General features: G+C 40.0%; 1 protein-coding gene across 1 annotated transcript; it reads left to right on the top strand.

Annotated features, from left to right (window-relative positions):
* Positions 1-3813: 3813 nt before the first annotated feature.
* On the top strand, positions 3814-15167 carry LOC136281111 (tetratricopeptide repeat protein 28-like). The gene is made up of 12 exons (XM_066167316.1): positions 3814-3970; positions 4665-4733; positions 4937-5002; positions 6583-6744; positions 6947-7087; positions 7791-7858; positions 8337-8993; positions 9114-10239; positions 11320-11799; positions 11920-12353; positions 13194-14680; positions 15009-15167. Exons 1-12 carry the CDS (start codon positions 3814-3816, stop codon positions 15010-15012), a joined length of 4851 nt encoding a protein of 1616 aa, XP_066023413.1. The 3' UTR covers positions 15013-15167.
* The last annotated feature ends 1074 nt before the right edge of the window (positions 15168-16241 follow it).

The following is a 16241-nucleotide window of genomic DNA, read 5'->3' as shown; positions in this document are numbered from 1 at the left end:
TCATTCTTTCATCAAGGCCATTTGACTGAGGGTGGTACGCTGAACTGATCCTGTGGTCCGTGCCACACAACTTAAACAGCTCCTCGTTAACCTTGTTAACGAATTCTCGGCCCTGGTCAGACATCACAATTTCCGCCACTCCGTATCTGGTGATCAGGTCGTACAAGAAATCCGCCACACCTAGAGGACCGATAAATATTTGCCAATTAAGGAGGCTCGAAAGAGTTTCTCGCTATTATAGTGCTTGTTAAACGATACAAGATTACAGAAAAGTGATTAAGATCATTTGGCCATTCATCTGTAAAACTAAGTCGGTGACCTGCCATTTTTATTTCGTTATGTGAAAGCTTCCTTGGCTCTGAATTTTGTCTGCGAATATTAGAAAATTCTGTATTGTGGAAATATAATTATATTGAAAAAGGCGTTTATTAATTTAATAGGAAGTCCACAATAGAGTTTCTGCCCAAGCTGACTTTTTTATTTGAATTAGCATGTTAATTGTTAATCGCATGCAAAAAATCAAGGTAAGTCACCGAGTTAATTTTCGAAATAAAAAGAAATGTTTTTCGCACGTTTCATTTCCGGTTTCTTCGATTTTTTATGGCAATTTGGATTCCAAGCTGACGCGAGCAGTAAAAGCGAGCGCGCGCGCTAAAAACCCTTTCGAGCCTCCTTAAAGCAAGTCGAGTTCAAACGGAGTTTGAATTTTGACTCGAGGCCTTGCTTCGGGTTTTTCGCACGTTTCATTTCCGGTTTCTTGTATTTTTTATGGCAATTTGGATTCCAAGCTGACGCGAGCAGTAAAAGCGAGCGCGCGCGCTAAAAACCCTTTCGAGCCTCCTTAAAGCAAGTCGAGTTCAAACGGAGTTTGAATTTTGACTCGAGGCCTTGCTTCGGATTCGTTTGTAAATATATCGACTGTCGTTTCCCTAATGGTTGCGTGTCGCGTGTTTTAAGTTCTTGAGGCCCAAGCTTATTTTATGTTTTCAAAAGTAACACCTTCTTGGTAAAATTTCTCGATATTAACAATCAATAGGTAAAGTTTGAATGAAGTCTAGGAGCAGTTTTATTTCAAGGGAATTCCCTTAAGCAATCTAACTTCAGTTAGTGAACACACGCTAAGTCAAATGCAGAACTTTTTTAAACTCGACTCTAGACAAATTGTTATTTCATTTGGCCCTTGTGAATTGCGACGTTTCAACCAGTAATGACAACCGAAAGAATAAACATAGTAAACTTGAGCTGTGCTTATTTTTTGTGTATTTGTATCGAATTCTTAAGAAAATCTCACAGAAAATAGTAAAAAGAGAAAAAAAATTAATTAATAACAAACGCGAACCCTTTACATTTCTCTCACACACGCTTAATGGCAGACAAAAAAGAAAAACGTTTACCGTTTGCGTGAGTGTTAACTCAAATAGTTTGCTAACTCTGTTAATGTAATAAGGTAATGACTCTTGTTAAGTCTTAATTTGAAATAAGTGTAAACAAAAAGACTACTCTATGGTTTAAAGCCTTCACGATACGTAAAAAGATGGCGCCACACGTTGCATTCTAGGGTAGATTGACATGTCAGCCCCAAATTTACTGTGTTTGTATGGGAATCTGACGGCGAATAATTTCCTTAGAAAATAAATTCTGAACAATTTATTAACAGCAGAGTTAAGATACTAGGCAAAAGATTGTACTTTTCCTTTTTCTTTTTTCGAGTTCACAAATCTCAGTTCGTTACAACTAATTTTAATATCGGATACCACATACCTTCAGCCGATTTGCTTTTGAGAGGAGCTGCCTCTGGCCACTTGCTGAAATAGCAGGTACAGGTGATCAAGTACTTATTGCCACGGGACGTCTCGGGCAGAGGTCCTACCAGATCGATACCAATCCGATGCCACACGGTGTCCTTTACTTTAATCGGATGTAGCTGGGCAGAAAGTTTTTCGAATTTCTTTGAGGTACGCTGGCAAACATCACAACGCTTGACAGTTTCATCGCAGTCTTCTAACACTCTAGCCCAATAATACCGAGATGTAACCTGGAAGAACAACAGGAGCACAACAGTTAATAACTGACAAAGTAAATCGTCTCCACAATTTAAAAGTTCAAGACAAGTAGCATTGAATTTTGTACAAACCTTTTCTCTCGTCTTGTCACGGCCGAAGTGCCCAGCAAGTTTGTCAGAGTGACAAGCTCTCAGTATCTTCTGCTGCTCGTCTTGGCAATGAACCCATCTTTTAGGCTCACCTTTTTTCTGGCCAATGAAATAAAGCGCACCATCTTCAAGAACATATTTTAGCGCTTTCTTGCGCAAGTTTCTCTTTTGGTCTTTCGAAAAATCGATCGGATATTCGTTATCGCGGAGATAGTTAAAGACTTCGTTGTACGTTTTCGTTTCGGCCATCGTTCATGGAATGAATCATAAAAGTAATGATAACACTTGTGGAATTGAGTGCCCTTTTATACATAGCGAAGACAATAAAAGTAAAATAAAACCTTTGCAGTAGGCGGAGAAACTAAACTTTATTGTGCTGCACACAGTAACAATAACATAAATGAATAATTGCTGTAACACGTTCCACGCTTATTAACATTTCTATATATCAAGACAATGTAATTATCGTCTAAAAGCGACCTATTGTCTAGTACATGTTTATCACTTCATACCGATAATTTGTTAACATTCGACTAGACAAAAAACAATATCAATAAATAAGTTTAACTAAATGAGTTAAACCGTTTTTATATTTGCTCTATCAGTTAGTAAGTTGTGAAACATTTTATAACCGCACTGAAAATAACTTTTTTATGGTCGGTGCTTAACAGACCAAGCGCAACACTAACTATAACTTTTACGCGTTAAAGAGTATTATGAGAACGTTTGATTCAAAGTTACACACTTGCGGTACATAAAGACACGCTTTTCAAGGCTTCTGGTGAAAAGCGCTAGATTTCAAAAAGAAAAGAATCTAGACGAGAAAAAGATTAAAAAGAAAAGGAAAGAAAACAATGTAATTAGAATATAGCGGTGTCTTATTGTCTATCATCTACTTTTTGTTAATTCACCCTACCAAACACTCTGTTTTTAACTTGACAAGAGCGCTAAAAAGACTTGAAGTTTAACTTAATTACTTTCATTCAAGAGGTAAGTAGCAAGTAGCACAAACGCAACGCGATGTTTATTTAACGGTGCGCCTAAAATAACATCATAACAGAATAACTTAATAAAGAAGTAAATTGTTCAACCGTATAAAATTAAAGTAGGCGGAGCAACGCATATCAGTTGAGGAAAACGAACAGCGAATTCCCGATTCTTTCGAACCTTCGTGAAAATAAAGCTTAATTCGAGAAATTGCGTTGACTAAAGGCTTTTTGTTGAAGTTGTCGGAAGTTTAGAAGTCGAGATTTGAGCAATCGGTATTTCACAAAACCAAAAAAAAAAACAATCATAATTGAAGCTTTCACGCATTCAACGGTTGTTATTATTTTATATTTCACACTTTTTCAAGAGAACTGGCAAGCAAACAAATGATTTCAAAATTTACGTTTCATTTTCATTCCAGAGGTAAACAACAGACTTACAGCTGCAGGTTAATTAAACGAAAACCTTAAATTGAGACGCAATGCTGAGAAAAAGATCACGTCTACGAGAATGTTTTAAAATAAAAACCAACTTTCTGAAAAAAAACTTTCTTTGAAAGCCTACTTTCTAAATTTTTATTATTTCTATTAGGAAGTTATGTATGGTAATGTTTTTACTCAGTTTTGTTAAAGGGGTCCAAATCCGCGGAGGGGAGTCCAAATCCGCTAGCGGATATGGACCCCGGGGGTCCAAATCCGCCAGCGGATTTGGACCCCCGGGGTCCAAATCCGCTAGCGGATATGGACCCCGGGGGTCCAATTCTAGGGGGGTCCAAATCCGCTGGGACACCGGGACCGAAACGAAGGCTTCGTCAGCAACGGATCAAAGGATGTATCACACGATAACTAAATATGTTCATGCATTATGGAAGTACCAAATAAATCTGCGAGTTCCGTTGTGATTTTTGTTTTGTTTTGTTTTCATGTAGGACGAATCTGTGACCTGTGTTGTAGCCAAAAATTGCTGGAAAAGCTTTTATTCATAGGACAAAAATATATTGTTTAGTTATGAAATTATACGAGGTATTCAACAGGCTACAAGCATTTCTTTTTTTCCTTCTGTGGGGAATCAAAGTGGGAATCTAAAGAGTACACATTTTGCACTCTTGGGTAGCCGATCAGAGCACAGCTTTCCTGCTCGCTCGCGGGTCCTACCTTAACGTATAAACAGCAGAGGAATTGGTCTTTTATTGCATTATTTTTGATCCATGCCTACCGGGTACAACAAGGTTGTTTTTTGCAATTCACGCATTTTGATAAGGGACAGCCTTGAACGACGTTTCATCAGATGAGACTACGAAAACAAACAAATAAACAAACAATTGAAAAAACAAACATGACACAACCCGCGGAACTTGACTGGAGCTGTCACGCAATCACAATAGCGTGACGGAGGAAACTTTGAGATTCTCATTCTTTCTCTATGATTAAGTATAAAATGTTTTCTTTAGGTTGCTTTCATCTGAGTGTCCTCTTTTGATTTTAAACAATGTAGCGCAGTACAATCGATTCTATTATATTTCTAGCTATGGCAGAAAGCAGCCTCCCAGCAACGGGAGAAGAACTGGAAGTGAAAAATGAGTTTCCGGCCACAGGTGAGAAAAACCAACAGGGAGACACTTCGTTGTGGTGATTTTGTACTGTTTGTTAATTAAGTATATCATGATTCTGGTGCAAAATTTTTTGGATCATTTCGAATTAAAGGAATCCACTAAATACGCCAGTATTAGAACGCTAGTTGTAATTGCACATAGTTGTGATCACTAACAAAGTTGAAATATCTTCTCGGTAATTTCAGCAACAGAGGAAAGTCAAGTTACGTCAAGTGACGCTGAACTGGATGTTTACAATGACCCTTTAAAAGGTAAGAAAACCAGGTGAAGTAAGATTGTTTGAAAGACGTCCCAGCGAAGTTTTTTTGTCCTATTTACATCAAAATTTGCGTATGTTTTGTGAATGATATTTTGAAGCAGCAAAATATCTTCAAATTTCAAACTTTGTTACCAGTAAAATAAAAACGAAACAAAAAAATAATTTATTGCTCGATCCAATGGAGCAGAATACGATGACATCATTAATTATTTACAAGCCACAAAGCGGCAAATTTGAAAGCGACTTCGCTTTGAAGAGCCCTAAATTAGAGAAGAATGGGTCAAACTTGGCCCACTAGGCTTTGTATAACTCAGTTTTCTGAGTTTTAGAAGTGCTTCCTTCCAAATCAACGCACGACGTTTTAAAGATTAAAGATGTTGCTACAATTTTCACCTAAAATGAATAATATTTGCGAAGTAGAAGTATTTTCCTTTTGAATTTGAAGATACTCAAAATTTGGTCATTTTTAATGTGAAAGTCGTTTTCGGCGAGAGAGAGCTGTTGGCTGAAAAAATGGCAAACGGATAACTTTTTGAGGCCGCCACGAAGAAAGTATTTGACTAAAAGTTATTCAATGCATGTTTGGCAGAAATTTTACGCAATTTGAGAATCCTACAGCGAAGAGGAGGCATTTTGTCTCGGCCGTATCGCATGTTTTGGTCTTCTAAATATTTCACGCCTCGTTAAACAGTTATGTCAACACCAGGCCCACGCTATAAACCACCAGTCAACAAAATGTAGAACCCCTGACTTTCACATCAGGCAAAATGGCACTTCGCGGGAAAGCAGTTCTTTCCCAATCAAATTTCTCCAGTTGGCCTCTACGAATATGTTCTCAATAGACAGTTACATGTATGAGAAAAACCAAGTGATCAAAAAACAACAACAATTAAAAAACACTTTTTTTTAGCGCACTTTTCTCAACGATGGGAAAACCACGAACCCTGGTCACTCTCAGCGCGATTTTTTTTTTTATCAGAACATTCACAAGTTTTAACCTTTTTCGTTCCTGGCTTTGCTCAGCTTTATGCAGTAACTATGGGGTTTTATATTCAAACTTCATATTTGGGAAAACGTAACCCAGGTCTTAAAAGGTTTTTGGAAAATCTTTCTATCTAAATGTAAACGGAACAGACTTGATTTGCTTAGAGCCAAGCTACAGCTAAAACCTCTGATAGTGCATGTGTATATTTTTAAACAAACAAAGAGCAAAGATAAACTCTTCTGAAGTGCGATTGTAAACAAAGTTGAGTTGAAATAGGAGCTGCCGGTAAAATTTTTGATATTTTGGAAAACGTAAGCCAGTTGTAAAAGGAGTTTGTGAAAGCCTCTCGACCTAAATGTAAACCGAGAAACTTGAAATGGTAATAGCCAAGCTGCAGCCCAGACTCTTGACAGCTTGCACACAAACAAAGTGAACAGATATTAAACTTTTCTAATTTTTCGTTTTTCATAGCTCTCAGTCCTTTAACCTAAAAGTTTGTTTGGAAGTATAAAGTTTGCATCATCGGTCAAGGGTCGTATTACTCATTACTAAATCATTACTAACTCATTAAAACGGTATGTTTTCAGGGATAGCGAAAGTATGTCTCGAGGAAGGTAACAAAGAATACAGACAAGGAGAAGCTAATAACGCGATAAACTCTTACACGGAAGGACTTCAAGTGAACTGCAAAGATAAACGACTCAACGCCAAGCTTTACAGCAACAGGGCAACAGCTCATTTCCGTTTGGGTAACAATTTCATTTCTAAATATATAAATCTCTCATGCAGCGTTACAAGATATCGGAATACAAAATCTGCATCAAGAAAAGGAAAAATTGAGCAGCAGCAGAAGAAAAGCACAAATACATGAATCCCCTATAGTGGATGAAAATTAAGAAAAGAAATGATTCTCGTTATTAGACTGCAATTTAAGCAATTGTAATTTTTCAGGCTTCTTTGCTGCAATTTCATTGGATGAAAACTTTTTTAAACCTCATTTCCTGAATCTCATAGCAAACTACGTGGAATGTCTGGATGATGCAACAGTTGCTGTTCAATTGGAACCCACTTTAATCAAAGCTATTAAGAAAGGTGGGTTTTTCAGACATAAGCCATCAACATTTTATTATCTGATTTCGTCAAAAGAGGATTGTGTGGTTTGTGGCAGGTAACTGCACTCCAAATGTCAGCTGTATCTGGTGTGTCAATGTCTGTTATGTGGGTAAAAAGCATAAGAAAATGTCAATAAGCTCTCAAATACCTTATAGAGCGCCGGAGGTCGAGGGTTCAAGCCTTGAACCGGACCATCACCCTGAGTCTTAAAATAACTGAGGGCAATGTGCTGCTGCCTAAGCTGTGACATCTGCAAATGGTTTGATATTCTTGTCCCAGTTATGGACGGAAAACTGTAAGCCCTGTTTCCTAGATCTTCTCTGTAGCTATTAGCAAGGGACGTTACAAAACCCGAAAAATAAGCACCTGAAAGATTCCCTATCAGGAGTTAAACTGCTCAATGCAGTCTGCCCGAAAACTTCCCCGAAAAATGCTGAAAAGTGCGTAACAGCTCATTAAAATGAAGAATGCGCGAGATAAATTCGTCGTTATCATAACAAATTGAAGCTTAATTGGTAGCCGCTTTGTATTAGCTCCTTATTGTTCATTTTGAATTCTTCCACAAGTTCAAATTTCCTTCATTTGTTCCCAGCTAAATGACAAATTAAGTCCATTTTATCACTACGTTTATACCTGAACAGTGATAAATTACCTCACACCACCAGTTATTCTCTCCTTTCAGGAGCCAGAGCTTGTGTCGAACTTTGCTGGTATAAAGAAGCAAGGAGCTGGTTGCATATGGGATTGACCGTATCCTTTAACGAATGTTTCCAACGTGATACGAGATGCAATGCGAATAATATTTCAAGAATAAAAAAATACGTTCCAGGCAGATTCTTCTACACATAATGCAAGCCATGTTCTCTTATACTGCACTGAGCAGTTTAAAGAAGCTAAAATATTATAAAGGAGTTCTTTCGATTATTCAACTAAACTTTTCTTAAAAGAAGAGGCCATATTAACTACTTCCCAGAGTTTCTGCTAAATGCCCCTCGTTTTTGTCTTGAGACGAGCATCACCATGACGACCGAATCTAAACTAGAAAATGCGCTTCAAAGCTAGTTAACACTCTCGAATAACTTGAAATCAAATCTCTTCAAGAAAACCACGCTCGAGTTATCATTCCAATTTTAAGGTTTTATCCAATACTCTCATTATTTTTAAAACATATATCCATTGTATTTTCACAAATCCGCTAATGATATAGCTACCCTTGACACGTTTTAAGATTGACGACAATAACGAACGTCTGCTTCAATTAAAAAAGAAATCGAATACTGAACTAAAAGTCAAAGCAAACACTTATGCTAGTCTCGGACGTACTTACCATAATGCTGCGCAGTTCGATATAGCAATCAAGTACCATCAACTTCATCTAGAAATTGCTAAAGAAGTGGAAGACAAGGCCAGAGAGGGAGCAAGTTATGGCAATCTCGGCAACGCTTATCAAGGTCTAGGAGAGTTCAAAACAGCCATCAAGTACCATCAACGTCATCTAGAAATTGCTAAAGAAGTGGGAGACAAGACCGAAGAGGGAAGAACTTATGGCCATCTCGGCAACGCTTATCACAGTCTAGGAGAGTTCAAAACAGCCATTAAGTACCATCAACAATGTCTAGAAATTGCTAAAGAAGTGGGAGACAAGGCCAGAGAGGGAAAAAGTTATTGCAATCTCGGCAACGCTTATCAAGGTCTAGGAGAGTTCAGAACAGCCATCAAGTACCATCAATGTCATCTAGAAATTGCTAAAGAAGTGGGAGACAAGGCCGGAGAGGGAGCAAGTTATGGCAATCTCGGCAACGCTTATGACATTCTAGGAGAGTTCAAAACAGCCATCAAGTACCATCAACGTTATCTAGAAATTGCTAAAGAAGTCGGAGACAAGGCCGGAGAGGGAAAAAGTTATTGCAATGTCGGCAACGCTTATCAAGGTCTAGGAGAGTTCAAAACAGCCATCAAGTACCATCAACAATGTCTAGAAATTGTTAAAGAAGTGGGAGACAAGGCCGGAGAGGGAGCAAGTTATGGCAATCTCGGCAACGCTTATGACAGTCTAGGAGAGTTCAAAACAGCCATCAAGTACCATCAACGTCATCTAGAAATTGCTAAAGAAGTGGGAGACAAGGCCGGAGAGGGAGCAAGTTATTGCAATCTCGGCAACGCTTATCAAGGTCTAGGAGAGTTCAAAACAGCCATCAAGTACCATCAACGTGATCTAGAAATTGCTAAAGAAGTGGGAGACAAGGCCGGAGAGGGAAAAAGTTATGGCAATCTCGGCAACGCTTATTGCAGTCTAGGAGACTTCAACACAGCCATCAAGTACCATCAACAATGTCTAGAAATTGCTAAAGAAGTGGGAGACAAGACCGAAGAGGGAAGAAGTTATGGCAGTCTCGGCAACGCTTATCTCAGTCTAGGAGAGTTCAAAACAGCCATCAAGTACCATCAACGTCATCTAGAAATTGCTAAAGAAGTGGGAGACAAGGCCGGAGAGGGAGCAAGTTATGGCAATCTCGGCAACGCTTATAAAGGTCTAGGAGAGTTCAAAACAGCCATCAAGTACCATCAACGTGATCTAGAAATTGCTAAAGAAGTGGGAGACAAGGCCGGAGAGGGAGCAAGTTATGGCAATCTCGGCAACGCTTATTGCAGCCTAGGAGAGTTCAAAACAGCCATCAAGTACCATCAACAATGTCTAGAAATTGCTAAAGAAGTGGGAGACAAGGCCGGAGAGGGAAACAGTTATTGCAATCTCGGCAACGCTTATGACAGACTAGGAGAGTTCAAAACAGCCATCAAGTACCATCAACGTCATCTAGAAATTGCTAAAGAAGTGGGGGACAAGGCCGGAGAGGGAGCAAGTTATGGCAATCTCGGCAACGCTTATTGCAGTCTAGCAGAGTTCAAAACAGCCATCAAGTACCATCAACGTCATCTAGAAATTGCTAAAGAAGTGGGGGACAAGGCCGGAGAGGGAGCAAGTTGTGGCAATCTCGGCAACGCTTATTGCAGTCTAGGAGAGTTCAAAACAGCCATCAAGTACCATCAACGTCATCTAGAAATTGCTAAAGAAGTGGGGGACAAGGCCGGAGAGGGAGCAACTTATGGCAATCTCGGCAACGCTTATTGCAGTCTAGGAGAGTTCAAAACAGCCATCAAGTACCATCAACAATGTCTAGAAATTGCTAAAGAAGTGGGAGACAAGGCCGGAGAGGGAAACAGTTATTGCAATCTCGGCAACGCTTTTCAAGGTCTAGGAGAGTTCAAAACAGCCATCAAGTACCATCAACAATGTCTAGAAATTGCTAAAGAAGTGGGAGACAAGGCCGGAGAGGGAAACAGTTATTGCAATCTCGGCAACGCTTTTCAAGGTCTAGGAGAGTTCAAAACAGCCATCAAGTACCATCAACGTCATCTAGAAATTGCTAAAGAAGTGGGAGACAAGGCCAGAGAGGGAGCAAGTTATTGCAATCTCGGCAACGCTTATCAAGGTCTAGGAGAGTTCAAAACAGCCATCAAGTACCATCAACGTCATCTAGAAATTGCTAAAGAAGTGGGAGACAAGGCCGGAGAGGGAAACAGTTATGGCAATCTCGGCAACGCTTATTGCAGTCTAGGAGACTTCAACACAGCCATCAAGTACCATCAACAATGTTTAGAAATTGCTAAAGAAGTGGGAGACAAGGCCGAAGAGGGAAAAAGTTATTGCAATCTCGGCAACGCTTATCAAGGTCTAGGAGAGTTCAAAACAGCCATCAAGTACCATCAACGTCATCTAGAAATTGCTAAAGAAGTGGGAGACAAGGCCGGAGAGGGAGCAAGTTATGGCAATCTCGGCAACGCTTATTGCAGTCTAGGAGAGTTCAAAACAGCCATCAAGTACCATCAACAATGTCTAGAAATTGCTAAAGAAGTGGGAGACAAGGCCGGAAAGGGAAACAGTTATGGCAATCTCGGCAACGCTTTTCAAGGTCTAGGAGAGTTCAAAACAGCCATCAAGTACCATCAACAATGTCTAGAAATTGCTAAAGAAGTGGGAGACAAGGCCGGAGAGGGAAAAAGTTATGGCAATCTCGGCAACGCTTATCAAGGTCTAGGAGAGTTCAAAACAGCCATCAAGTACCATCAACGTCATCTAGAAAGTGCTAAAGAAGTGGGAGACAAGGCCGGAGAGGGAAACAGTTATTGCAATCTCGGCAACGCTTTTCAAGGTCTAGGAGAGTTCAAAACAGCCATCAAGTACTATCAACGTCATCTAGAAATTGCTAAAGAAGTGGGAGACAAGGCCGGAGAGGGAGCAAGTTATGGCAATCTCAGCAACGCTTATTGCAGTCTAGGAGAGTTCAAGACAGCCATCAAGTACCATCAACGTCATCTAGAAATTGCTAAAGAAGTGGGAGACAAGGCCGGAGAGGGAAAAAGTTATGGCAATCTCGGCAACGCTTATTGCAGTCTAGGAGAGTTCAAGACAGCCATCAAGTACCATCAACGTCATCTAGAAATTGCTAAAGAAGTGGGAGACGAGGCCGGAGAGGGAAAATGTTATGGCAATCTCGGCAACGCTTATCGAGTTCTAGGAGAGTTCAAAACAGCCATCAAGTACCATCAACGTGATCTAGAAATTGCTAAAGAAGTGGGAGACAAGGCCGGAGAGGGAAGAAGTTATGGCAATCTCGGCAACGCTTATCAAGGTCTAGGAGAGTTCAAGACAGCCATCAAGTATTATCAACAATGTCTAGAAATTGTTAAAGAAGTGGGAGACAAGGCCGGAGAGGGAAAAAGTTATTGCAATCTCGGCAACGCTTTTCAAGGTCTAGGAGAGTTCAAAACAGCCATCAAGTACCATCAACGTCATCTAGAAATTGCTAAAGAAGTGGGAGACAGGGCCGGAGAGGGAAAAAGTTATGGCAATCTCGGCAACGCTTATTGCAGTCTAGGAGAGTTCAAGACAGCCATCAAGTACCATCAACGTCATCTAGAAATTGCTAAAGAAGTGGGAGACAAGGCCGGAGAGGGAAAAAGTTATGGCAATCTCGGCAACGCTTATCAAGGTCTAGGAGAGTTCAAGACAGCCATCAAGTACCATCAACGTCATCTAGAAATTGCTAAAGAAGTGGGAGACAAGGCCGGAGAGGGAAACAGTTATTGCAATCTCGGCAACGCTTATCAAGTTCTAGGAGAGTTCAAAACAGCCATCATGTACCATCAACGTCATCTAGAAATTGCTAAAGAAGTTGGAGACAAGGCCGGAGAGGGAGCAAGTTATGGCAATCTCGGCAACGCTTATTGCAGTCTAGGAGAGTTCAAAACAGCCATCAAGTACCATCAACAATGTCTAGAAATTGCTAAAGAAGTGGGAGACAAGGCCGGAGAGGGAAACAGTTATTGCAATTTCGGCAACGCTTTTCAAGGTCTAGGAGAGTTCAAAACAGCCATCAAGTACTATCAACAATGTCTAGAAATTGCTAAAGAAGTGGGAGACAAGGCCGGAGAGGGAGCAAGTTATGGCAATCTCGGCAACGCTTATTGCAGTCTAGGAGAGTTCAAAACAGCCATCAAGTATTATCAACAATGTCTAGAAATTGCTAAAGAAGTGGGAGACAAGGCCGGAGAGGGAAAAAGTTATGGCAATCTCGGCAACGCTTATGACAGTCTAGGAGAGTTCAAAACAGCCATCAAGTACCATCAACGTGATCTAGAAATTGCTAAAGAAGTGGGAGACAAGGTCGGAGAGGGAGCAAGTTATGGCAATCTCGGCAACGCTTATTGCAGTCTAAGAAAGTTCAAAACATCCATCGAGTACCATCGACGTCATCTAGAAATTGCTAAAGAAGTGAGAGACAAGGCCGGAGAGGGAGCAAGTTATGGCAATCTCGGCAACGATTATCAAGGTCTACGACAGTTCAAAACAGCAATCGATTACTATCAACGCACTCTAGAAATCGCTAAAGAAGTGGGAGACAAGGCCGGAGAGGGAAAAAGTTATGGCAATCTCGGCAACGCTTATCAAGGTCTAGGAGAGTTCAAAACAGCCATCAAGTACCATCAACAATGTCTAGAAATTGCTAAAGAAGTGGGAGACAAGACTGGAGTGGCGTGCTCACTCTATTCCCTTGGAAACTATTTTGAGTGCCAAGGAAATCTTATGATGGCCTTTGACTATTATTACTCGAGTGTAGAATTGTATGATGATATCAGGGCCAGTCTTCAATTCAACGATCGGTGGAAGATTACTTATCGTAATCTTTACCAAGTAGTATACAAAGGCTTGTGGCGTATAAATCTCAAACGAGGTCAAGCTCTAAAGGCTCTTCTTGCCACAGAGAAAGGACGTGCTCAAGCTCTGAGAGATCTCATGACCACAAAATATCAGCCTGGAGATTCTTTAACGCAAGGCGCATCCCACATTTCTCTGAGGCGCGTTACATTAAGCACAGTTTTCATAGCTATTAATGGACCATGCGTTTACTTCTGGGTTTGCCTCAGTGAAGATAACATCCAGATGAAAAAGGTACACGTCAACGATTATAAGTTTGAGGATGAATTGGAACGTTTCATCCAGCTGCTGAACGAAACTACTCTGAAGGAGATCCGTGAAAGAGATACTGTTAAAATCGAAAATCTTCCTCCTGATTCGCCGACAGAAGAGGAAAAGGCCAATGATGTGATCCGAGTTGATGTGAGGCACTCCCAATCAAGTGCTTTAAAGAAGCTGCATGACATTATCGTTGCTCCTATTGCTGACCTGATCGAAGGCAACGAGATAACATTCGTTCCTGAGGGGCCATTTTGCCTCGTACCTTATGCAGCGTTGCTGGACTCCAAGTCATCATATCTGAGTGATTCTTTCAGAATTCGTGTGCTTCCCTCTCTGACGACGTTGCAAGTAATTCATGATTGTCCAGCTGACTTTCACATGAAGACTGGTGCATTGCTTGTCGGCGACCCATGTTTCAAACATATAATCTATCAGGGAAGACGTTTGGTACAACTTCCAGGAGCAAGGGAAGAAGTGGAAATGATCGGACGTATCCTCAATGTTCCCCCCCTCACTGGAGAAATGGCAACAAAACATGAAGTTTTAAAACGAATATCATCAGTGGCCTTAGTTCACATAGCAGCACATGGTAAAATGGAAACTGGAGAAGTTATCCTGGCGCCAAACACCACGAGAGAAAACCCTCAGCCGCAAGAGGAAGACTATCTACTGACGATGAAAGATGTCTTAGAAGCTGGGTTGCGAGCTCGTCTGGTTGTACTTAGCTGCTGTCATACTGCTCGTGGGGAAGTCATGGCAGAGGGTGTGGTGGGCATGGCGCGTGCACTTTTGGGTGCCGGTGCTAGATCAGTTGTGGTAACCTTGTGGGCGATTGGCGACGAGGGAACCCTGGAGTTCATGAGTTTCTTCTATGATGCACTTGCCAAAGGCAAGAAGGCAAGTGAAGCTCTCAATCAGGCCATGAAGTGTATGAGAGAAATTGAAAAGTTCAAGGAGGTGATTTACTGGGCACCATTTGTACTCATTGGTGATGATGTCAACCTGGATGTCAAGGATATTAGAAGCCGAAACAAGTAAATATTCTGTTTATACATTCTATTTAATACAAAGTTACCTTAAATCGTAATTATAGCTTATCTATGAGCAATGATACTTGTTATTATTGTTATTTTCCTTTCAGTTGGGTTACGATATTTAGTTTTTGCTCCGGCAAGTTGAGATGCAGTAAAATCAAGAGGACACGTTTACGATGATGACATTCTTTTTAGGAAACCTGATAGGAGTAAAAAAGCAAATTTCTTTTAAAACAATCCTTTTGTGCAATGTATCGTTTCATGTGCTATGAAATATTTTATGGCAACTCAACCATCCTTCCTAAACTTAGATTCTTTTATTTTTCAGTTAAGGCAGTGAGCATTGGAGCCCCAAGGAGTTTTAGAATACCCGCAAACGCTGATATTTGGACCATAAACCAGTAAGCTACCGATTAAATATCTGTCAAGAGTCTTCTTTTCAAAGCAGGAAGAACCAAAAGGCGACTAAAGTCAAGTTTAACAAGAGAACGGATTTTCATTGATTCAAAAGTTGACTTTTTCCTTGTCTGAACTGCTCTTAAGAGCTTGATCTTTTATGTTCAGCTGAAACTACTGGTTTTTTTTCATATAATGTCTTGAAATTATCATGAGTAGCTATATAAAAGTTAATTTTTAATCTATATATTACCTACCAAGCGGATTTGGGCGTTGCATTGGCGTCGAAGTTGAAACGTCTTGAAAAAGTTTCCAGAGTTTTTTAGACTTTTACTCAATCGGTTTTTTTCTCATGAGTGATTTAAAGCTGTTACAGCCATGTGAGTGTGTGGAGAATTTCCATGGAAATTGGAAAATAACCAGTTGTCCGATTGCTCGATTATCTGAGTTTATGTCAGATGGGAATTGTGAGTAACTTTTCGATGATTTGTACCCAGTCATTGGTACTTAAAGTTAGTTTCTGCTGATCAGAATTTGGTTTATCTGGACTTAAAATGACAGATTTTGGCCGTAATGGCAAGGATTTAGTCTTGGTATTAGTTAATTTTCTGAGATTTCTCCTTTAAGTTTTGAATGCGATAAATTGTGTTCTTTTTTACAAGACGATCGATGCATTTTAAGTATATTTTTTTAAACTAATCGTCCAAAGGCAAAACGAGAAGTTTTATCTTAATTTTAGTTACTGGCGTACACAGCATTAAAAGAAGCTCAGAACGAGCTAGAAAGCTGGAGCCAAATGATTTCATTTAGTTTCTCCGATTAGATTGTTTACTTATTATCTAAGTACAATAAACTAACATTTGAATGTCAAACAATGAAACAAGTCGATTTGTGTTTTGTTAGAATGGAAGTGGAAATCAATGACAAAGGGAAAATTTCTTCATCGACTTGCATAAGCCATTGCTTGTCGTTTGAAGTAGTATTCGCTTAATAACTTTTGCCCATTTCTTTGAATAAGTTTACTGAATGAGAGATAAACTTCGATGTTTTCTGACTCTATAACTGCTAACATCCATCTCGACGCACTTCTTTAGCACGTTATGCACGTTACATCTTGTCGTTTGAAGTAGTGAGTGCACCTGTGTCTAGTTCGCTCAACTATTGC

The sequence above is a fragment of the Pocillopora verrucosa genome, chromosome 5 (genome assembly GCF_036669915.1).
Source record: "Pocillopora verrucosa isolate sample1 chromosome 5, ASM3666991v2, whole genome shotgun sequence".
NCBI classification, from domain to species: Eukaryota; Metazoa; Cnidaria; class Anthozoa; order Scleractinia; family Pocilloporidae; genus Pocillopora; species Pocillopora verrucosa.
The sequence above is the reverse complement of the archived record's forward strand: the minus strand, read 5'-3'. Positions and strand labels throughout refer to the sequence as shown.

Excerpts from the sequence above, each read along its gene's own strand:
- LOC136281111 (XM_066167316.1), top strand. The coding sequence starts at position 3,814 with ATGGACCCCGGGGGTCCAAATCCGCCAGCGGATTTGGACCCCCGGGGT. Across the intron at positions 5,003-6,582 it reads TTACAATGACCCTTTAAAAG|GGATAGCGAAAGTATGTCTC; the intron begins GTAAGAAAACCA and ends GTATGTTTTCAG. Across the intron at positions 6,745-6,946 it reads AACAGCTCATTTCCGTTTGG|GCTTCTTTGCTGCAATTTCA; the intron begins GTAACAATTTCA and ends GTAATTTTTCAG.